Raw genomic sequence first — 25,248 nt, 5'->3', positions numbered from 1 at the left:
TGCTTGCTGGCCTTAGTGGCGCTGACGCCGGGGCCTCGAGTGCAGAGGTTGCCCGGCAGTGTTCGTAGTGTTGGCGGCCCTGGTTTGGATGAGAAGCCGGTCAGTGGGAGCCTGAGAGCCGCGAGCCGGGAGAGTTGGTACCAACCCACTCCCAATAGTGGGTTGCCCCGTGAACCCGAGATATCGCCGAGCCGGAGAGTGGCCGTGTCGCCCGGTTCCCCTTGGGTGTGACGCCCGGCCATGTTAATAGTCCCGTCCGGGAACCGGCGGTTGGCTCCCGGCGAGCTGCGGGGAGCGCACCCGGCCTTTTGTTGACTCTCCTTTCTGCACCAAGCGCCGACTGTCGAAGTCCAGCCGTGAGACCTGTTGACTATGGTGGTCGGACTGGACTCGGAGGTGGAGGGGAAGTGACGGAGAACGAAATGGCTGAAATGGCGGATGGCGCCTTGGAGTGCACCCCTCCCGGAGACGGAGAAACCACTGAACTTGAGACCCCTGGAATTCGGCTACATGGGGAAACGTTTACGCGTAGCCACGTACTGGTTGCACTGATAACCCTGCGGACTGCTCTGCTCCGGAGATCCCGGGACTTGGAGGGAAGGATCGCCGCCATTGCTGACCCGCCATTTTGTAGCGTAGTGGTTTGCCCCCGAGTCGGTGCCGATGAGTCTCCTTCTGCCGCAGTGTCATGTTCCCCGGATGAGTCTACAGTCTTGGGGGCGCGAATGGATTTGGTTCCTGAGCTTGTTGTCGTCACACCTGTTCCGCAAGTGGTTGTCTCATCGGGGCCTTTTTCTGACCAGCAAGTGGAGAGGCTCCATCGATCCATGGTACATGGGGCCCGGGCTGTGCTGCGGTGCTTCCCACATCCTGTGCTTTCCTTTCCGTGCTTGGCGGACCTGTTTTTGGACTTGGAACTGTTGGTGGTCTGGGTATTGTTGCATTCTGGCCTCCGCCATGCATCGTCAGTTGTTTCTCGGTGGCTGGGACGATGTTGGGCGGCGGCGCTACCTGATCTGCCTGGAACGATTGAACCTTTTGTATCGAATTGTCTCCCGACTGCAAGGCTGTTTAACATTTCGACTATTAACAGAAGTGGCCAGGGGTGACCTCGCTTGGGACTTGGAGGGACTTCTTGCTGGTTAGTGGTGATTCAAGGACACGTCTTGTGGGGCTGTAATTGATTGCGTTTTATGTGCTTGCTGATATTTGTACTTTTCTATGGCTTCTGTTTATACGATTTTAGTATGCGGGGGTGGGAGGGACCGGGTATCTGAATCGCCGGCTCTTCTCCTCATATTTTTTCTTTATTGTTTTCCTCTCTTTCTTATCTTTACTTCCTTTCTTTAGGGTACTTCTGGGGCGACAGGCACGCTGTTAGTGGGGTAGGCCATAGCCATTACGGTGATGTAGGGTGGCGGGTGTTGTTGTTTTTTTTGTTATTTTAGTTTGTTTTGTTCTATGGTCCCTTTCTCTCTTCCTTCTTAGTAGGGTTGGCTGTATCTCCCTCTTTCATCCTTTTTTCTGTCGGGCTTCTGCACTTGCCTCTATTTTCTTGTTTCGGACGGGTGGGTTTTCCATATGATGTTCTCGCTAAATTGCTCGCCATTGCTTGACCTTTACTCCTGGCCTGCCTTCGGCGGGCGTAGTGTGTTTTCGACCTTATTGCTCATCATCGATTCCCGATTGCGTGGAGGGATATGCCCCTCCCGTCTCTTCTTCTTTATTGTGTAGTGTGATGCCTCTGATGATATAGCCGCAGCTTCTTTTTCAATATTATAAAAATGAAACCTCTTATCCTTGTGCTTCGTTGTGCTACAACCTCGTATTATGACTACACCGTGATTAATCCTTGAACCGTAAACATTTGCAATGCTCCTGTTTCTATCTCCTGAGTTTGCGGCCGGCCCCTGTGGTTGTAGGCCTGCGCCTGTACTGATTTGATTGAATCAATAAAGGTTTTTAAAAAAAAAAAAAAAAAGATGCACCCTGAATTTTGTAGATGCCAAGGTGGACACAGGAAACCTCACCACATCGCTTCAGTAACCTTCATACCCAGTATTAGGATCACCTATTGACTGGACCGTTTTAGGGAGGAAAAAGACACCGAGAACCCGAAGACCGCTGACTACGGCAGGTAAACTGTCCATCAAGACCCGAGTGGTCCTTGTAAATACCCCCAGCCTGATGTGGCTAGTCTAAGAAAACTTTAAAAGGCATTTTAGCCCATTTGCTCTCAACTGCTTTCAATGATGAAGTGCTGCCAAGAACTTCAAATATTTTACTTGCCTTTGAAAGATCATCTCACCGGTACCCCTCAATAGACTTTTGTCGTTTGGTGTTGAAAATAAGATAAAAATACACTTTATTTTTATAAATTGGTGTCTGATTTTTATTATGTTGTGTTCCTTACTTATTAACCTGACACTTGTAAATACTTTACACTTGTACCTTTCGTTGACCCAAACTGTTCTGGCCATAGGTACTGCGCTAAGGTTGTTTGTTAAAGATCCTAACTGGACTGGATAGAGATTGTGAGATTATTACATTGGGAGTTCTCACAACCACACCACATAACAATCCACTTTCCTACAAAGCCCCAAATAGAGAGAATGACTCCTTGGATATTAAAAGAGTGCTACTGGAGCTGAAAACAAGTCTTTCCACAATAGATTGCAAAATAGACTTGCTAACAGTGGGGGTAGACCATTTGAAAGAAAAAATTGACAAACAGGCAGAGAGACTTGACATGGCAGAACATAGACTCTCTGTTGAATTAAATAATAAATAACAAGTTAACAATCATATTGGAATTAAAAGGAAAATATAAGAAGATTGAGTGAGACAAAAAAAATCCTGACAAAATAGCTGAGGAAATACAAACAAACTGACAGCAAGAATGGAGAAGGGAGCACAGAGTAATAAATTAAGAGAACCAAACAAAAATATAAAAAATGTAATTGGGAGAAAGAAGTAAAGGACAAGCAGACATGGGTAAGATCATATGGCAAACCACACAAATGAATACATTGGGCAACAGAATAAAAGGAGAACACAGCCACCCAGTCTAAGGTAGAGAATTTGCTGATGCATGCCCACCACAGATGTCAACTATAATCAGATGGCTAATATGGATCAGACGCACTGTTTAACAGGTTTACTTACAGCAAAATCTGCCCAGGAACAGATTCCATGGCCAGGCTGGGAATATGAAACTCGATGTAGATGCTTCATTTCAGCTTGTAGGAGGCCAAGCTGGACAAAAAGAACAGATGCCACGTCTCACTGGGACCAGCTGTCTTCATGCGCCATTTCAAGATTAAAGTTTCAATAATTCCATTATCACCTTGGCACTTGTACTGACCTAAATAGGTCAGGCCTTGTTTCATAATATCTTCCAAGGCCACCCTAAACTATGCAGGGTCTTGGAGGAAAAGGGGCTAGTGTAGCAGAATGGAATTTTATAACCTACGGATCAAATATCCACACGGGTGTAAAATTTCACTTCAGATTACTCCAATGCCATCACATATGGACTCCATTACCATGTGATGAATTCAGCCCTAACAACTTACACGTGTATGTCACTTTTAAAAAGCGAAGTTACATTTACAGTTTTATACTATTGCTCCCCTTTAAAGTGCACACGGGTTGTGTATAGTTTACACTAGTCATCCTTAGACTCTAATATGTATTTGCTATTTGTGTGTTCCTCTTTTATTCAAACAGGATGCATCCCCATGCAAGTGGGGTATGTCCCCCGGACACTGGCGAGAGGTCCTTTGATAAAGGTTTCCGTAGTTGATTGCCTTATTCATGAAAACACGACTCTGTGTCTGTAAGTTTCACGTTTTAACGGAATCGTTGCATCACAATTCTGTAACTATAGTTCAAACAATTCGAACATCATTTCCCAGAATGACGTGTAGCAGATGCATATATTTCAATAATCCCAATGCATTTAGGCTATGCAGCTTTCATCTGGGGATGCTCTGCAATGGTAACAAATGACTACTATGAGTTTACTCGAAAATGAACATGAAGAATGCCACTGAGTGACGCTTGAACCTTAACCCACTGGTTACTGAAAAATGCGTGCTAACGGTTTTTATTGCCTGAATGGACGGTGTAAAGAAAGACTTGAAAGAAAATGAAAGGTAATAAAGGGAAAAGCGTGCAAGGAAATTACGGGATGATTAAAGGGCATCTCGTGCTATCACAGAAGTTCAAACAGTGCCAGAAAGGCTGGAGGTTAAACAAAAAGCGTGCAGAGAAATTGCGGGGAGTTTAAAGCGCGTAGTGCTGTTACCAAAGTTCAAACTGTACCGGAACAGTTAAAGACATGCCGATAGTTATGGTAAATAAACAGTGCACTACGAGTCCTGAATTTATCAGAAACCGCTTACCAGTAAATCAAGTGAGGAAATAGCATCGTTTTCACGTTGCAATAAGAAATGATGACAAGTCCAACATTAGAACTAAACAAATAAAATCAACAGTAGCTCATCATTTCGCTAAAGCTGGGCATAATGTTAGCCAATTGGAATTCTGTATCCTGGAGAAGATCGACAGACAAGAAGGCAGAGACAACCATAATTTCTTCTTCCAACGTGAAAATTACTGGATCAACCATCTATGCTCCTTGAACCCCATGGAATGAATGATCGCATGGAGTTTTTGTGTTATTTATAATTTATAGACTGTTCGTGCAAATATCTAACTAGCATTCGAACTCTAACCCACCATGTTACCATGCCCCTCCTTGATGAATAGATTTTTGATCAATAGTTTTCTTATCATGAATAGTTTTTCATTCCAAATGGCATATTATTTTATCTTTATTATGCATACCCCACCATTGAGGCACACATGACAGCATTAAGATATCTCACTCATTTAACTGTTCTCCGATAGCGTCTCTACAACTTTATAGACAGCACCATGTGGTGTCAGCGCTCTAGCCGCGCCGTGTATGTGTGACGCAACACGCACTGGCGAGAGCGCGTGTCTATGCGCATGCGCGAACGGTGGTTCGCGCTTGCCAGAGTCTGCCGGAGCGCGAACGCAGTAAGACGCCCGGCGCTCTTTCCCAGTGCCAATCTTGCAATAAATAAAGTATCCTAAACTCCACTACCGGCCTGACGTTTGTTCATTGAAAGGGTAAACCTGCACCACCACACACACCACAGTCCTTTTAACCACACTCCTAGTCCCCTTTCTACTTTCACTAATCATCTAGCGCACGTCATCGTGACCACGCTATTTAGAGCTAATGAGTATTTCACAGTCTTAACCACGAAAGATTCGAGTAACAACGATAATCACAACAACGGTGTTTCCTCACTTGATTTACTGGTAAGCGGTTTCTGGACCTTCTCGTTCCATACTAAGAAGGTGGCATCCACGTGCTTTGGCATTCTGCGCGGTTTGAGGCCTATCCTCAAATTTTTCGATGCCCCCACCCGTCAGATGGTGATACAAGCTAGCGTTCTATCGAGGCTCGATTACGCGAGCTCACTGTTTGTGGGTGCCAATCAGGCGGAAGTCCTACGACTCCAACGGATTCAGAATGCGGCTGCCAGGGCCTTAGTGGGCCTGCCGCGTTTTTGTTCAGCCCGTAGTACCATATTCAAATTACATTGGCTGCCTGTAATTAGACGCATAGAGTTCAAAACCCTCTGCTTTGCGTTTAAAATTCTTAAAACGAACACCCCCACCATCCTTCTGCACCTTTTGACTCCATACACTCCTCTGCGCAGCCTCCGTTCTGCTGGCCAGAATTTGGCACTTGTTCCCCGGTTCCAAAAATGTAGATTGGGAGGCCGATCATTTGCGGTTTTGGCCTCCAAATTGTGGAACGAACTTCCTCTCCACATACGCTCTTTAGAAGATCTTTTTTCGTTCAGGAAAGCGGTTAAGACTCATCTTTTTCCTTTATCTTATTAATCACTCCCTACCCCTTCTGCGTTGTTGGTTATGTTACTTCTTTTCAGATATAGCGCCGGGACGCCCCTTTGCTGGGGCAGCTGTGCGCTCAAAAAATTCAACTAACATAACATAACATAACATAAATTCAGGAATCGTAGTGCACTGTTTTTTACCATAACTATCGGCATGTCTTTAACTGTTCCGGTACGGTTTGAACTTTGGTAACCGCACTAGACGCGCTTTAAACTCCCCGCAATTTCTCTGCACGCTTTTTGTTTAACCTCCAACCTTTCTGGCACTGTTTGAACTTTTGCGATAGCACAAGATGCCCTTTAATCATCCTGTAATTTCCTTGCACGCTTTTCACTTTATTACCATTCATTTCCTTTCAATTCTTTCTTTACACCATCCATTCAGTTGATAAAAACCGTTAGCACGCATTTTTCAGTCACCAGTGGGTTAAGGTTCAAGCGTCACTCAGTGGCATTCTTCATGTTCATTTTCGAGTAAACTCATAGTAGTCATTTGTAACCATTGCAGAGCATCCCCAGATGAAGGCTGCATAGTCGAAATGGATTGGGATTATTGAAATGTATGCATCTGCTACACTGCATTCTGGGAAATGTTGTTCGAATTGTTTGAACAATAGTTACTGAATTGTGATGCAACAATTCCATTAAATTGTGAAACTTATGGACAAAGAGTTGTGTTTTCATGAATAAGGCAATCAACTACTGAAACTTTTATCAAAGGACCTCTCACTAGTGCCCGGGGACATATCCCACTTGCATGGGGATGCATCCTTTTTGAAATGTACTACACTCTAGTTCAGTGAGTGTTACCCTGGTGCACGGCACAGCTGTACAACTTCAATTCAACCCGAGGTAGTGTGTTCACTTGACCCTTCATACTAATATATTCATATTTTATTCACCCAGAAGCAGGTCTAGTCTGGGAGTCTGCTGATGTCATTTAGGTTGCTGCAGAACATCATTCTACCTTGCATGTTAATGAGTTTAAGACTCACAATATCTGTAGGAGGGTCTCATTCAAGACATCGGATTAAATAAATCCAGTATTTGTAAAGCGCAAACGAATCCCCCCTAAGGGTCTCAAGGCACTGGGGACCGTCAGGGAGATTAAGTGAGCTATGCCCAGAGTCACATGATGCTGAGGTGAGCTGCTGCCGGGGATCGAGCCGTGAGCTGTGCGCTTCGGAGACTGCCAATCTGGCTGCAGCGCCACACCTCTCCCCTTGTATGGAATGAATCCCCAACAATGTTCTGTGCTTGTATTGTGGTTTTTAAACCCTGGAAAAAACACTAATGCCATCCTTCGGGTGCTCTGATCTAGTTGGGTCAGATCGAAATAAAATGGGCACTGCTTGTGCCATCTCTCTCTTGCGCATGGCTCTCGAGTTAGCAACTCCCAACAGCACAAACATGATAGCATAATACTAGTAACATATCATTACTAGTTTTGTCAGACTCCTGTTAACAATGGAAACCTTTGAATGGAAAGGGAATCCTGACTGTTAGAGCCCTGTCACCATACCAAAGGCACAATGGGTGCACCTTCAAACCCAAATAGCATAAAGTAGTGCATGAGTCTAATTTTCTAGTTCAACTTCTACCTAAAGTAATTTTCACCTGCGCAACCCTGCTTTACTTGTAGAGCCCAATTTAACTACAATACATTGCCATCAATTTCAAATCACATTAGTTTCTAAAAATAAAAGGATTCAGAGGAGGTTAAGGTAGGCAACCTCAGAATATAGCCTCATGACCCACTTTTGAGGGCTCTACCAATATTAACGGCCCTGTACCGGCACTACTGACGAGATCACAGGTCAGACCCTTTAACAGCCGTTATGAACCTCATGAGAAAGGGCATGAAGCTATTAAAATATTCCACCCACTGAAGGTAGCGTGTTCTAAATGAAAACGGTAGAAAAAGAAAAAAAAACATTGAAATGTTGGAATAGAAAACCTATACCAGCCATTATTGGCCCTGAGTCACTATTGTCTTCAGTGGAGCTCTAAACATTCAAAACGTGTGATTTAACCCAATGCAGGGGGCTTTGCTGGTTGTTAACCTCTTTAACAGTTGCCCCACCACCTCCCATTCCCAGGGGGAACAAACCAAGGTCAATGGGAGACCCCTAGCAAAGGATCTAATAGACCTCGGTTTGATCTGTTTCTGTTGCGGGCACTAGGCCCAGCCACACAAGGGGTGCAGCGTTTTTATTGCACAAGTGGGGTAATGCTAGGTGGTAGGAATTTTGTAGATTCTGGAATTTTCCATCACAAACATTTAATGAAAATGCGTGCTTTCAGGCAGTCTGAGGATTGCAGGGCATTGTGCGTAATGAAGCCTTCTGGGTTCCACGCAAGCCACACCACCCTGAAATACCCCTGGTTGTCGAATTTTCAAATTTGTCTGCGGTTGGTAGGTTTCCATGGGTGGCGGCTTAGCACGACCCCAAATCCTGCATTTATCCCTACAGCCGATTTCTCCACGTAGCCCCTTTGGGGTCTTTTATGTCATTATCTCTTGGCCTACCCACACAAGTGTTGCACTGTACTTATTGGATACATGTGGCAATCCAGCGTGGTAGGAAATTTGTGGCTCCCCACAGATTGCAGAGGTTTTCTTCACAGAAATTGGAGGAAAATGATTTTAGTCAAAGTTTGAGGTTTGCAGGGCATTGTGGGTAAGATGATGTTGTTGGATTCACGTAAAGCACATCACCCTCGTCGCCCACGGGTGTCTAGTTTTCAGACCTGTCTGGGTCTAGTAGGTTTTCCCAGGTGGCAGCCTACCAGAGCCCAAAACATCCAGCCGTTCACCATTGTAAAAGCAACGATACTGGGAGTTAGCCACACTCTCCTGTCCTCTCGCTTGCCATTGGGATGGGATTCTTGTGTCTGCAGAGGAGCAGAAAGACTGTTGATGCTTTAGAGGTGAGAATGTGGCCAGATGTTAAACTGGACCTGCCCCAAACCAATATTTTATTTAAAAAAATGCATTCCTGCCTTATTGTGGGCTTGATGCCACAGTAGGCTGTCCCATCCTGTTATTTGGTTTGGTACTGTCATGAATCGCTGGTGTTCAGTGGCTTTCTACCCCTCAAGGAAGCAGAAGCAACTGAGGTGCGGGTGGAGGAGAGCACGGGCCCATGCCCAGAGGGGTCGTGCCCACTCCAAACAAATTCTGCATAAATGCAGTCCCCGGTGACTAGTGGCCCCCCCTTCCCCAGGAGGAGGCAAATTGGGGGTAACATCTAACATCATTCTGCTTTGGCTCATTTGATGGGCTCTGACCTAGAACTATAACCTGGATGTTTTCATATGTTATTTTCTCTTCCAGAATTCATTTACGTTCCCTTTCAGATAACGGTGAGAGCTTAACATTAAGTGTGCGGTTTGTTTGACACAGGGGATCAGTGCACCCTAGCGAGTGCACACCCTTGTGTCACCACTGGTCCTGAAGAAAGCCTCGCAATTCTGCACACGGAGGCAGAAACATGTAGACCTACTTTTCTCACTTAAAACACTTGTGAATGTCTTTGGCCAATTAAACCAAACAGGACATCTTCCAGTTTTTTAATCTTGCCTGATTATTCCAGCATAAAGTTTTAGGGACTAATTAAAGCAACTTTAAATTCATTTTGTCACTGGTCACTCACCCTGCACAGAAAAACCTGCTCCACTGTAATCAGGCGTTGTAGCACACCCGAGAGGCATTCGGCCACCTGTCATTACACTAAACAAAAACTAAAGACTCGGGTTGCTTAGAAAGCTCTTCCCAAGCAGCCCAAGGTTAAAAAAGAATAAAGGAGTCCCCCTGGTGCAGAGCACCATAGGGGCCTTCGGATTAGCAAGGATACCCCCTAAAAAAGTACTAAAAAGGTCAGGGAAAGGGGGAAATAAACAAACTTTAAACCAGCTACCAGCACAGCAATTGAGGGTTGATTTCATCACCCTGATGGTTCCATCAGTTCATGCAGTGTTGTTCTGGGGGTGGAGAGTATGAGTGTATTGTGTGCTAGTGATATGGTTGCAGTGTAGTGAGAGGTGTGAGTGCGGGTAAGTTGAATCACTTTTATTATTGTATTTTATGTAGTGTACTATTCGAATAATGCAGATAGTCACATGTATTTTTTGAAAAAGTATGTTAATAACTTGAAAGATATATGTACTTTCTTTACAATTTGAAGTCTCTAAAAAAAATGTAAAAAAAGAAAAAAATTAGATGAAATAAAATTTGCAATAATGATGCATCTTTTGGTGTGGAGCATTATGTTCTTTTTGCCCTATTTTTGAGCATTGACAAGCCAAATACCAAAGAAATTTAGGTCTAGAGGGACTGTTTCTCTTGTCATTTCACCATAGGGGCTTTTACATGCCTCCCCAATGTCAACCAATGGCCAATAGGCACACTGGGGAGGTAGTGCGGGTCACACCCACACCTAAGAGGTTAAAAGCCTTAAACCACAGTTATAGGCCTGAGCCGCAGACAAGGGCCTATAGTGAGTGAGAGGGCCTTTAATAACTGGTATAACCCGAGGCAAAATGACTAAAACTAATATTAAAACATTCTCTCACTGATTTTAGAAAGTTTTAACTTAACCCCTTCGGTGCTGATGACAAAGCCAGCTCGTCATCAGCGTTACCTGCGCTGCGCGGATGACGAGCTGGCTTTGTCATAAACAAGCCATTTTTTTTTAAGCGCACAGCGGGAAAACGCGGTAGCGCAGTAGGGGTTAAAAAGGCAGAAACACACGTTGAAATGTTGGAGCAGAAGGCCTAGAATAGGCATTATTAGCCTGGAGACACATCATTGACTTGAATGGAGCTCTAAACATTTCAATGTTGTAACTGAACAAAGGGACAAAAACAAAAGAAGAAAGAAGGCAATTAACACACAGAGACAGAAAAAGAAAAAAAAACAGTGAAGATTCACCCGAAAATTAATAATGAAAGAAATATAGGAAAAACTTGAAGTCAACACATAAAACACAGTCTTACCTGCAGAAAGAAGAGGTGTTGTGTGATTTCTTGAACAAGCTCTTCCTCAACATTTTCAGGATAGAATTTGGCCAGAAAATGGAAGGTGACAGGCTCCTCCTTAGGGACATCATGATCCAAGACCTGTAATAAAGGGAATTAATGTTTCTAGTCCTCAGAGTACATATTTCAACACCTGTGCTATACTCTTTCCAAGGCCCATTCATCATGAGCCTTCACAGTTTCTACTGGTCATCCGCAACGTCTCCCTCACCAATACCTCCACATAGCATACCATTCTTTCAGTTTGTACTCCCATAACAGCAGTCTCCACTGCCAGATACACAAAAACCTCGCACCTTTTGCTACCTCTCGCCAGCTCACGTTTAATGTATCTCTCCAGATCACCTTGCACAGCCTCATCCCCCTCACTGGGTCCACAGCTTTACGATGCTCATACTGCTTCACTTACAATTTCATTATGCATAACAGTCTGCTGTGACATTCCCCCATTACCATATCGCCTGTTTACTCAGGTTGTGCTTCTCTCCCCGTAGTTCCATCTCTATCACAGAATCTACCACAATACCTTTACTATTCCTAGTCAGCTTTTCACTGCCTCTACCTTAGCTTCTTCACTCCTATTTGCCACTGCACTCTACTTATACCTTCAGGAGGCACCTCTTACTAACATTACACCCAAGCCATATTTCACACCCTCCCTTAAAAGCACCACTGCATCTTTTCTTCCTTTTCACTGCTATGTGAGCCACATAAGAGCAGAAAGACCCCACTCACTCAACTTCAGAGTAAAAGCGTGCCTCAAGCATCCTTGACCGCCTGCACCATTCATGTACTCCCAAAACCCATATTAAATAGCGTTTCTTTCCAAACCTTCTTGTCCATTTTCAGCCACGCTATGGTGTCCTTGATGGTGTACTGAAGTCCAAAGAACCACGTCTCTCGAAGTCCCAAGGTCCGGCAAACTAGATCAAACAGATCCTTGCCTTTCCACTTCATCTACACCAAGAGAAAAAGTCAATGCTATAATACAAAACATGACTTTATGTGACGAACATGAAATCAATATTGATTGTTTAAATAATGACAATGCAAAGCAACCAATTGGAGAGACACTCTAAAGATTTGGACCATTCCTCCTCCACTCACCCTTTTATGTGAAGCAAACAAAGTGAATGGTTTCCAGAATAACCCTCTTCCAATTTACTCGGGACAGCATCATGTCAAAACCTTTCACGAATAAAGTAAGGGATAACACTTTGACAGTCAAAATAAATACATCCCATTTAATCAGGAAAATAAATTCTCAAAATCTAACAAAACTGGGTCACCCTCAGGTGAGACCAATGCTATTTAACCGTCAATATGTAACATAGCATAAAAATAAAGCCCCCTACCCGGTCTTACACACCCTCCCTCCCTATTCAACATAAATCTACAAAAGCTATTAATTTGCTTTTTTTTTTTAAATGTTATTTCGATCAGGTAATACAAATGAAAAAAAGAAAGTTTTCATCAAATCAACAAGTCCATTGCGGAAAATAACTTGCTACTCACATCTGATGTCTGAACATCAACATCACCAGGGGGGAATTGTGTTGCTCCTTGCTGGGAGCAGTTCAGCAGACTCTGGAGACTAATAAGTGGGTTCACCCCCTAATACTGGCCAGAACTGTTAAGCACCCAGAGCTCAAATGGGGTAGTGGGCAGTTGTTCTTGAAAGACAAGGAGGGTAGTTCTAAATCCTATTGAGACACAGGTCACCGCCATAGGCGCAGCAGATGCAGTGACAAACACTATGACCGAGGTGTATGAGAGCACCTGAATGAGGACTGTCTTTTACTACCACCTCCTGGGAAGAAGACCCATTTTCCTTTCACAGGAAGAGGGCCAAAGAAATCCTTGCCATGCCACTGTCAATAAGATGCTAGATAATGGAGGGAATCCTACTTCTGCCATACAGGTGGAGAGAAGCTATAAGTTCCGGCATTAGAAAGACATTCGAGAGCACGGTGGAAGTAGACCCCCTCGCAGCTTGAACAAGTGCTCTGGTTTGCCACTGCAAAGAAGTAGTGTATTTCTTACACTTTCAAGTGCTACAGAAGAGCTGTCAATTAATAGCCTTGACTGACGGGAAGGAACCATGGATAACATCAGTGGTGACAAGTTCCCAACAGTGTGCACATCCACACTGGTGAAAACATAGCAAAGCATTAAAAGGCAGACATTTTAGATGTCCTTTTGGGCAGAAAAGCAGAGTCTGCAGTCACCAACATATTGACAAAACAGTAAAGGCAGCTTTTGCTTTCAAAAAGCTTTTAAGGACTACCTGCTTCAGACGTGATTTAAGAGGCTAACATAAACCATTAGTGACAGCTGGATAATGAACTAGAGCAGAGTTTCCCAAACTAAGCCACTAATGGCTCGAGAGCCGAATTTCTGTGGTCTGTGAAAGTCCAAGCAATAAAGATGCCTTTAAATTCTGTATTCATCTTGTCATGCTTGCTGCGCTTCAAAGACAACAGGGACAAATGTCAGCCATGTCTTCTAACAAACTGTTATTTATTTTTCGGTCTTGCCTAGGCAGCGCATGCGCGGTCTCTTCAAGACATGCTGTATTCAGTATGTGGGATTTCATTCTGCCCCTCACTGGTGATTTGTTAAAGTGTGTGTCATTCTGAAAAGCTTGCTGTGTGTGGTTTGTTTTACTTTATGTCCCTTCTTCTGTGAGAACTTTCTGCCCCTGGAGTATTGACCTATTACTAGTCTGCTTCTCTGTAGTCTTTTCCCCTTTGTGTTTGACACTCTTTTTTTTCCTAAGTTGGTTTGAGCGCAATGCTGCTGCAGCTCTCGCTTTCGCTGTCCCGCCAACATGTCTCACGGGTGAATCGTACAGCACTGGCTGTACCATACACTGCTGTCTTGGCAGTAGCTTAGATCGCGCCCGCCGGTTCATATTCCTGGCAGCTACTGCCCCATGCAAAACCTCTGTAACTCAGTATAAGTTTGCAACAGTGAGGCGTTAGCAGTTACCTTTGTTGTGAAGGGCTAATTCCGTTCGGTTTTAGCAATTGTCTGTGAGCTGGAGTACATAGCAGTTAAAGTAGAAAGTTGTATTAACTCATTGTTTATTTATTCATTTTGACTTATAGGTTTACTTAACCGTGTTTTGGCATGCATTATTCATAAGTTGGCAAGTAAGAGTACGTCTGAAGCATTCAGGTTTAACTCACGCGTTAATTATATTAATAAAGTTGGGATTGGAAATCACCCACGCTCTCTCTGGCTCAGACTCTGTCTGAGTAAAACTTGCGGTTCTTTTCTAAGTAGTCAGCGTATTATTGTAAATTTCATGTTGTAAAATAATTCAAAAGATGGAACTGGTGCCTTAATACAAGGTTATTGCTAAGAACATAACGAAAACTGAAATAAAAAAATATATATTGGTTTGTGGGAGCTTGTTTTGAAGGATTTCCATTCAAAAGATGGGTGTGAGCTTTGCTGCAGTTGCTGATAGACTTGCTGGTTCACTCCTTCTTTGACTCTGTCAGCCTACCGGTGGAGTGGGCGTGCCCTGCGCCGCCCCCCCAGGGGCATTTCAAAAGGCATTGTGTTCTTCTGTGCCTGGGAATCCGAGCTGCCCATATGATGCGGGAAGGAGAAGGGAGAACTGCGGGGTCTAGTGAGTGACTGATGTATACAGGAGGCTCAGGTACAAAGCAGAGGCACTGCAGCTCCAGAGCTCCAAGAAAGCAGCTGTGAGACCACGGGGACCAATGCTGTCTTTCATGTAGCATGGGTGTACCTAGAAGGCAGCTCTTGAGCACGAACTACCGCTTAAAAAATATATATAAAAATAATTGAACCACATGGTCCTATTCATGACCTTTTCCTTAACCAGGGAACGTTGGAGCTTGGGGCTTTGGTAAATCTCTAGTCACTCCATTCCAAGTGAGGCAGTTGGATTGTTTCAAACTCCCTTCAACTCCCAACCACAGCCCAAACTTTCTAGTGTTCCATTTCGGACCCCAGGCACCACTCCTTCTCCATGCCACTGCAACCCCCTCGCTCCCCTGCTTATGGAAGCGACTTGTTAGACCACCTGGTGGCTTCATCCCCCACTTGGCCTCAGCTATTACCATCCGTCTGTAACCCATTGAGTTCCCAATTTTCTTTCTGAGTTAATCACTGTACAGACAAATGGAAATTCAGTGTATTGTACTTTTGATTCTACATTTCTAGACAACACATTCCTTTTGTTATGTCAAATATCGTGGCCGTTGCTGGTCGACCCAGTTTGGTTTGACAGATGTTTTTTCCCCTGAAGACACAAACATTTAACCCATTTTCTTCAGGCGCGGTGCGTCCATTGGGGCGTAGGGTCGTAGCCCCACTAAGCCTGGTGGACGCACCTGCGTGACACTGACAACAAGAGAGAAATAAAATAAAGCGCAGCGCTTCAATCCGTGTTCCGGCCCGGGACACACCCGATGGAATAGGGAGTGCGCAGGGGGTGGGGCTGGCTGGCTGGTGGCTAAGCTTGAGTGACAGTCAGAGATAGAGTCTGCATCGACTGCGAGTCGATTCTGCGCATGAGGAATTTCGGGCTGAAACTAGCCCGAGCATGCGCGTTACCGTGTTGTTCCCATTATAGAGGCTGAGAGTGACCGAAGGGACCAGGGGGTGCTGCTTTAGCCGGGCCCCGTCGTTTGAAAGGCGCCAGGGCGAGTAGTCTGTGTGCCCCCCTAGCCAATCCTGGCGCTTATGCAGCGCCAGGATTGGCTGGTCCACCGCGCCGAAGGACAGGCAATCCATTATTGGATGCCGCACGTGGGTGGGTGGCACACTGGGCTCAGGCTCAGCACTTTATCAATCATGGGCCAATCACTGTGACTTCAGCATGTGAAGCCATTCAGTGATTGGCCATGATTCGGGGATGTGCGCGCCGTGACGTTTCCTAGTTGCTTGCTGTGTACTTAAGTTTCTGTAGGGGGCGGGGGCTCCCTCTTTTTCTCGTGCACGCAGTCCAGGCAGCAGACCATCACTTGACTTGACTGACTGAGTTCGTTGTTGACCGTCACTCGAGTTAGTACTGTAGTCTCACTGTCATCAGAGATTCATTAGAGTCTAGAGTGATTGAGAGAGAGAGAGAGAATCGTCAATCGACTCATCGACTGAACATTCTTGTCTTGACTGTCTGTAGCGTGTAGCCAGAGCCCAGGGCCTGCCTGAGTGAGGCCTAGGCTTAGCCTAGGCCTCACTCAGGCACTGGCAGGCCCTGGCTTGCTGGCTACACGCTTAGGCTTCATCATCAGCGAGTGACTGTGGGTGGGCGGTGGGGTGCGGACGCGGGGGAGCGTCCTCCAGTGACTACTGCAGGCAGGTGTTGGTGGGTGAGCGGGGGAGAAACGGGATGGGACTGGTGCGGGTAACGGTAAGGTGAGCTCGAGGCTTTGGGGGTGGACTGTGAGCAAGGGGGACTGAGTGGTGGACTGGGAAGGTAAGCGAAGCGAGGGGCTTCTGGGCGCTGCTGGCGCCAGTAGGACTAGGAGTATCTTCCAGGCGCTGCTGGTCGTTGGTGAGCGGGTGGGACTGGACTGGTGCAAGTTAGAGCCTAGAGGAGTGTGAGGAGTTGCGGGTGGAGGCGTTATGTTCGCCTTAACGCCTGTTAATGTGTTTTGAAACAGATCCCACGCGTCATCACCAAGTGGCAATGCAGCCTTTAAAAGTGATCCCCCTGCAACCTAACAATATCTAATCCCTCGTAGCTCATCTATGAATACCACTAATCATTCATGTGAATTCACCTCCTCCCCCCCCCCCACCAAAGATCTCACCAAACTCCTAAGAATGTATCTACCACATAAAAGTTGGAGCAAATACATGGAATGGCTTCCTTGAGAGCACAAGATTAATCCCAAAAAACAACTATAACCCCATAAAAATATACAGTGACCCTTTGTTACCGAGAGTGTGCTGCCCGGATAAAGCGCTCCAATGCTTTCTAAGGCATGGTAATAGGCGCTATATACATGCTATTGTGACACAACCTAGTGATAGCCTTTTTGCTCCACTCTTCCACCCCAGGTATGTTCCCTCTGTAGGAGCTCTGTCCCAGGCCTCACGTCCCCTCAGTGCCTCCTGCTGCCTGCTCCGCACCGCAGCATAAACACCTCTTTTTCTGTGCTCCTGGGGACAAGGGTAGGTTAAACGCTGCTCTCAGGGTGTAGGTTTGAAGCAGAGAGGGTGCTCAGGGAGCAGTGCTGGAGGAGGGTGGAGAGCTGTTTTGGTGAGATTGTGTTTTCTCCCGACTGTCGCTGCCGGCTGGTCCAATGGCTGAATCAGTGAATGGAAGCAAGCAGCTTTAAGACCTCACCGCCCTGCTTGGAGTCTGTCCCTCAGAAGGGCAGCACAGCTCACAGTGTCTGTGGTGACATGCTGTGAGATGGCCCCGAGGACCTCGTGAGCGCACAGGGCTTCCCTTGGGAGACTCGGGCCGAGGGACTCTTTTCTCCGCGCATGTGGACATGCTGACAGTCGATGCACATGGAAACCTTTTTCGCTCGAGTGTCATTCTTGCTCTGTTATCTGGGGTAAGGGCACAGGACTTGAGAGATGTTTGGGGCTGCGCAGTGCAGTCTGTGGGTGCCGTTAGCATGTATGTATTTCCATGTGGGTGGTTGACAGGTTTCAACCCTTTCTGGGTTGAGCAGTAAGGACGGAGCAGCAGGCAGCTGGCTCACGAATCAGTGATGCGTACATGTCATGTTTCACAGCGGTGCTTCCTGGTGGAAGATGGTCTGGTCTCCCTTCCATTTGTTGCAGGGTGCTGAAGAGAGGTTTTCTTTCAGGGGACCTTTGGGCGACTTCACAGGTGGGGCGATTCTGTTCTCACGATAAGACATCGAACCTGCTGACAAGTTTGTACCCTTTAAATAAATTTGCAGGCCTTGCTCGTTTTAGATGTGTTCTTCTGTAAACCTGTTCGACTTTTTTTTTTAGCATTACGACAAGTTCTGGGGGACAAAATTAACTACTAATGCCAAATGGGCCTGCTCAAAACTATTCATTCCAATCCCGCCACCCCTCCCTCCTTTTCGCATCCGCTCGCTTTTAAAAAGTAAACAAGCTGTGAGGCTTTAAAATCACCTTACATGCTGGCAGCGTGTCTCTTTTCGCCGACCAAAAACCAATTTTAACAAAACAAAACAATATGCTGACACACTCCCTTTCCAAGCTACATAAACCATTAAACCCTAAGAAACATAAGGCACGCTCCCTTTCAAATATGTGTAAAGGATACAATAAATAAACACCTATAACTAAGACATTTGTTGTCCGTTAAATGTAAAATTCTCTACAACATAGCTTAAAAACATTGGCAAAGGCGATAGCTCTGGCTGAACTCTTATAAGGTCCCAAAGAGCAAGACCTATTGGCTATGGCAATGCTTGTTGTTGTTTATTGTGACATGTGGATGTTAAGGTAGTGCTAATGAGGTGAAACCAATGAGCAAACAAAATGAAACAGATACTATCACAAACTGCTGCATCACACAGCATAATTTGCCTCTTCTTGCAGCATAATTTAGTCAGCCCGCCACATACTCTATGTATCTAGTGGGTTTCAAAAATGAAATGAGCACAGCTTTCTGGCTGCCAAACATCCCCAGGGAGAATTTATTTTGACCCCCGGCTGGAGCAAATGATGTAAATAGGTCGTGAGTGACTGCTTTTGTCAGAAAGATCCTTTTGTTACTTGCAGTTTCTAAGTAAAATTCCTAACATACAACAGCGAGCTATTAACTGTCATCAAAGAGCTGGATGCAAACTGCAAGGAAAAAATTGGAGCGTTATGTTTTTTCCCCACAGTCTTGGTTTGATTAGCCTACTGACCTACTGTTTCAAAAATAAATTGTTATCTTTTCATTTTCAGCACCTGACAACCTGAAACATTACCGCATTTTGGGGCCAATTTTCAGCAAACAACAAGAGGAACCCAACCTCCTTTGCTGCTCTTTCACCCCGGCTACGACCCAGCAAACACCAGTGTTAAAGGTAAGGAAACTGATGCTATATTTTTTTACATGGTAGTTAGGGCTATGTATGTGGTCATTCTCAAGGCCCTCAAGCAGTGTCTCTTTCAGTGCCTCCAGCAACCACTATCGCACAGGTGAGGCAGGAGGCAGTAAGGCGGTATTTTTAGCAGTCATTTTGTGGAAAGGGGAGCTGTTGGAGATGTATTACGATAATGCACAAGATATATGTATTTATACTGAAATTTGATATTATAGCACTGCACCTTATACGTTGTACTTTGATTATTGACAGGTTTCTTTAAAATATACATTGGTAAGGCCAGCAACACACCATCATGAATACAGTACAAGAGCTGATTGCAAGGTCATTCCAGGCACGGCCACTTGAACAAAAACTACAGATAAAGCAATTAGGACCTCATCAGCCTGAAATAAACCTACAGCAAACTACCCAGGACAGAGGAAAAATATCAAAATGTACATTCTCAAATGCCTGGTACACAAAAGCGGATTGCCTTACAGGGTGCCCTATAAAAAATTCTCTGTTCTGCTTCCCCTGCTTGCTGTTTGGTGGTGACTTTTCTTGGACACGACAAGGAATGGTTGACTTGAAGCATATATCTGAAAAAAATAAAGAAGCATGCGCTCACAAGAAATCATATGGAAAACCTGACAAGACTGGGAATGTTGGGGGAAGACGCACCAATTGAGCAGCAGATAAATGATGCATATTGCAAATCCATTCAAAAACACAATGAAGCCGTTGATAAGAACAGACAAATTCTATCCAAGATCATGGATTGCATTAGCTTCTGTGGTGCTTTCGAACTGGCATTGCGAGGCCATGACGAATCAGAAACTTCCTCAAAACCTGGGATCTTCCGAGGCCTAGTGGATTTAATGGCAACCATAGACAAGGATTTGGAAACACATTTTGCACGTGCTACAGTCTTTAAGGGCACCTCTAATACAATACAAAATGAACTCCTGGACTGTATGCTCGAAATTATAAGAAGCCATATTGTGCAAGAGTTGCGAAACACAGACTTTGTGGCTATTCAGGTTGATGACACCACTGATGTGGCCACTAAAACACAGTCCGTGTTAGTTTTTCGGTACCTTGACAGTGACAGAAACGTTGTGGAGAGGTTCTATGGTTTCACACATTTAAGAGACTCTAGTGCAGCAACCATCACTGAAGCTATACTGTGTCAACTGAACTTAATTTTCCCGGACCTGCCTCAAAAACAAAAACTTATCGCACAAAGCTATGATGGTGCGTCCGTAATGAGTGGAAGCCTTGGTGGAGTACAGAAACGAATTCGAGATGTGTACCCTAATACTCATTTTGTGCACTGTTACGCCCACCAACTCAATCTTATTATGCAACAGGCGGTATCAAAGATCAGAGAGACACGAGTTTTCTTTCAGGATATCGGAGGCATAGCAGCATTCTTCACAATTTCCCCCAAAAGAACAGAAGCCCTTCATGAGATTGTGGACAAAAGCGTACCAAGAGGATCCTCAACTCGTTGGAACTTTCACATTCGTACATTCAACTTAATCTTTGAACATAGGGAGGGCCTTGAGAAATGTTTTGTCGCCATAGGAGCCAGAGAAGACTTTGAGTCAGAATGAAGCCCATGGCTTTATTAGAACACTACAAGACAAAGAGTTTCAGTTCTAATCGTTTTTATTTCATGAAATAATGCATGATGTTGATGCGTTATACGATCAGTTACAACGAAAAGACAGATACTGTCTCTGTGAAAGCCGCTACATCTACATTTGTATAAAAGATAAAGAAAGTGAGAGATGGGGTTGACGATTTAGAGAGCAAACTGCCGGAGCATTCTACTTTTGCAAACCGCAGGCAAAACATCACCTCTCTGGTTCGAATTGGAAAGGAGATATGTGACATTGTAATTGTGCAGGCACAAGAACGTTTTTCATTCACAAAACATTTGGTGAGTGCCACATTATTGCAAAGTAAAGAGTTTGCACAATATGATGAATCCTTCCTTGAGCGTGCTCTGAATCAGGCTGTGGAAGCATATCCTATGCTCAAAAAAGAGCAGCTGACTGAGTTGACTGTACTCTACGGAATGCCTGTGTACCGGAAGGCCACAAGCGCCTTGACTTTGCTGAGTTTAATTCATAAACTGCATATGGAAAACTCACTTACAGAGACAGTGACTTTACTAAAAATTGTGATTACGACTCCAATGACAACAGTAGAAGCTGAACGATGTTTTTCAGCCTTAAAGCGCATAAAGACATTCCTCAGGAACACCATGCTAGAGGAAAGACTCAATGCTTTGGCGATGCTCTCTGTAGAGAGCAAGCTAGTCCAAAAAATACCGGACTTCAACATGAAAGTAATTGACAAGTTTGCTACACTGAAAGACAGACGTGCTGATTTAGTTTACAAAAAGTGAATGCTGCTACTTGTTTGTTGAATAAAAAAAATACTGATTGAGGTACTCAGAAATGCATTGTTATCTCTGTTTTTAAAAGTTTTGTAGTGTTTGCTCTATTTGGAGATTACACAGATTTTACTGATCAAATGGCATATTAAGTACATTTTGTTTCACCTTAACACTATCATCTGTGTGGAAAGACATGCGTGATAGTCGCATGCGTTCTAATGGTAAAGGTAAGGCGTGGTTCCCAATGCTTTGTGAAGGCTGTTTCCCAACTGCTGTGCAACTTCTTCTACTCTTAGAGCTGAGATTTCCATGCAAGTCTTATAGTCTGAATTCAGCACCCGAGCATAATAGGACGGAATGTATGAAGCTCTGTGGTTATACTGAATAAGCAGCTCCCTATGTTATGCCATCTATTAATGTAATAACTGCACTTTCACAATTGCTTTATTAACCTTCCTGCTTTCTCAAATTTGCTTGAAAATGCACGTTTTCTTCTTTTTTTCAAAATTTTCTTGGGGGGGGGTAACCCCCCCCCAAACCTCCCTTTTGGGGTTCGGGCTCTCTCGCTGCGCTCGCTCGCTATGGTGCTGTATGCAAATCACTTTGCGCCCCACCACTTTCAAATGTCACCCACCGCCCCTGATTTTCTTGTCATTGTTCCAGCTTAGCATTTTATAACGGCCTAGCAAATTGAACCTGATTTTGTTCCGGTCTTGCGTTTTATAATGGCCAAAAAAACTGAACCTGGTTTTGGCCTCTCTTTATTTGGCTCTTTGCAAAAAACAGCATGGCAGACAATATGCTGCATGGCTAAATACTTATAAGGCCCTAAAGGCGAGACAGACTGCATTGCAAATGCTTGTTCGTACATGGGGATTGGTGTTTACAAGCTCCTCTCACTTTGCAGTCAGAGAAAGAAAAGTGAAGTATGTGACAGTCTTGCTGGGGTACTGAGGCTGTGAAAGGAAACTGTGTAGGACGTCATTTTTTGTAACACACAACAAAATGTAATACCTGTAAAAGAATGGAGCACATTTAGCAGTAATGCAAGCAAAAATTAAGATTTTTTTTTTGTAATTCTGAAGTGTGATGGAAACAAAGATTTTAATAGGATAAAAAAAGAAATCAATACACTTTATTTACTTGGTAATGCACAATTGATAAATATTCACTGAAACCCGACATCCACGCAATATCATTAGGGTAAAATAAAGTTTTATCAGTAAAACTGTATTTTTGTGTAAATTTAGTGGCAATTTCAATGGCAAATGTGCTGTTTGGAAATGACAGTACAATACCATATAATGCCTTAGATACATTACAAAAAAAAACACATGCCTTGCGTCCATTAAAGCAAGGTAAGGTGGATTGCAAAAGTTTGTCATTATAAAAAGTTCACCGTGCTTATCAAAAGTTTGAGAAGCACGGGTCAAAAGCGAGAATACAATGTAAGTTTTGCGTGATAGTTGATTGAACGGTTCAAAGGGCAAATACCACAAAATATCCTCCTTCCACTCCTACCAGAAGTAGAACATTTTAGAAATATCTCTTTTTATTTTCAAGTTCTTTTTCATGTATTGACAAGTTACTTGGTGGAAATACATATAAATTACGCATGTAGATGGTTATTGCGAGATTAATGAAATCTTGTAATGTTGCAAAATAAAACACTTCCACAATAAAGTTGAACAATAAGCGGTCTAACATATCTCGCCAATAAGAACTTTAGAAGCACAGAAGCTGCACTAGACAGTGCGCGCACGTTTCCTGGTCTAGTGGCACTGTTTATCAAATGTGGGAGAAATGTATTAAAAAATATTAAAAAAAGATCCTGAAACACATGCAGTTACATTTGTTATCATATACTTCATGATGTCATTTGTTATCATATACTTCATGATGTCAAACAGTTTAATTGCACATCGAACAGACAGACAGCTATCAATTGGCCACATGGGCAAACATTCCTGCAAGAGGCCAAAACCCAATACTGCCAAGACTTAGGAGCTTGCACTATTTTCTTAATAAATTGGACTTGGTCACAACAACATCCTAACCATTATCTGAACATCACAAGCCTGTAGCTGCAGTGAGGTAGTGCATCCCTTGCACGCTCTCAGATGACAGCTGGGCTCTCTGCAGGCCCAGATATCGCAGCATAACTCGTGAGTCACTTAAAGAAGCGTGCAGAAAGGGAATTTGGAGACGCTCCGATTTGCGGTGGCACCCAGTAGCTGTGTGGCTATCTACCAAACTGTGCCACTGCACCTTCGAGATGGTGCAGGCACAATATATTAAGTGGGTAGATGATCAAGCAATAACGCTAAAGGAGCATGCTGCCCATACTGCTAGCACTTGCTTCTATGTGATGGGCCTGCTACGACGAGTCCTCCCTTTCTTGCCAGACTACACTCGGAAAACTCTCATTCAGACCATGATCATGAGCCATCTTGATTATTGTAATGTTCTCCTGGTCTCTGCGAATGAGTCATCCCTTAGCAGGTTACAAGTGGTTCAGAAAACTGCTGCGCGACTCATCACAAACTCTCCATCCAAAACCCCATCCCTTCCCTTGTTGCAAAAACTCCACTGGCTTCCAATTCATAGGCGTGTCCAGTTTAAGGTTTGCTGTGCGGTCTACAAAACCTTGCATAAAATTGGCCCTTCCTACATCTCTAGAAAGATCAAGCCTTATATCCCCTCTAGGACTCTCAGGTCTTGCAGCAAATCAGTTCTCCAAGTCCCCAGAGTTAGGAAAGCCAGGCTAGTACATATACATATATACGCACACACACACACGCACATATACACATATATATATATACACATATATATACATATATATATATACATACATACATACATACATACATACACACACACACAATATATATATATATATATATATATATATATATATATATATATATATATATATATATATATACCAACACTGAACCACAGACCTGCTTATTTGCTCTTTGACTCACCTGGCGCTGACGAAGGCTTATGTGAAGCCGAAATGCATTCGCCTATGCTGTGAATTAAAGTGGCCTCCGAATGTTCCCGTGCTGTGGTCCTCATTCTTTTCCTTTGGAGGAGAAATCGTGGAGTATATATTTTTATATATATATATATATATATATATATATATATATATATATATATATATATATATATATTCACTGAAAAAACCATAGGTTAGAGACTATATATAGTTAGCTGGACATTTTATTGACATAAAACCAATGAAATTCCATATATAGTTAGTTGCACTAACTATATATCGCGCACCCGCAATCCACTGCTGATGATGTCACATATTACATCATTCATGACATGGTCAGTGACATCACTGATGACATCTCAAATGACATCACTGATGACATCATCTAGTGTCTGTGTGTTTTTGTAAAGTTTAAATATGTTTTACATATTGAAGAATGAGTGGATGTATGGAAGACTGAGTGTGTGTGTGGCTGGCTGGGAGGTGTGTGACTGTGCATATCAATGTGTACTTGTATCAGTGATTGTATAAGAGAGTAAGTATGTGTTAGTATATGTGTGAAAAAGTATGGTGTTCTGTGTTTAACTGTATAGATGAGGAAATCGAAGTGTGATTGATTCTTCACAGGACTGACTAGGTGTATGAGTGCATATGATAGTGTTGTAATAATGAGTGACTGTATGTATGAGTGATTGTATGGGTGAATGAGTGAATGTGTGTGTAGACGTAGGAATCAGTGAGTGCGTATGTAGTAACTGGTATTGGTGTGTCATGATGTCATCAGTGATGTCATTTGAGATGTCATCAGTGATGTCA

The 25,248-nt window shown here is 43.9% G+C and overlaps 1 protein-coding gene across 3 annotated transcripts in view; it reads right to left on the bottom strand.

Annotated features, from left to right (window-relative positions):
- NF2 (NF2, moesin-ezrin-radixin like (MERLIN) tumor suppressor) overlaps positions 1–25,248 on the bottom strand; it is a 493,960-nt gene that overhangs the window by 418,772 nt on the left and 49,940 nt on the right. For all 3 annotated transcript variants that reach the window (XM_078667193.1, XM_078667192.1, XM_078667194.1), the window contains exons 2-3: positions 11,832–11,957; positions 10,959–11,081 (exon numbers count right to left, since the gene is read on the bottom strand). In XM_078667193.1, coding sequence (XP_078523319.1) covers positions 10,959–11,081; positions 11,832–11,957 — 249 coding nt within the window. The remainder of the gene's footprint in view (positions 1–10,958; positions 11,082–11,831; positions 11,958–25,248) is intronic.

The sequence above is a fragment of the Lissotriton helveticus genome, chromosome 11 (genome assembly GCF_964261635.1).
Source record: "Lissotriton helveticus chromosome 11, aLisHel1.1, whole genome shotgun sequence".
Taxonomy (NCBI): domain Eukaryota; kingdom Metazoa; phylum Chordata; class Amphibia; order Caudata; family Salamandridae; genus Lissotriton; species Lissotriton helveticus.
Note: the sequence above shows the minus strand (reverse complement) of the source record. Positions and strands in the feature narration are given on the sequence as shown.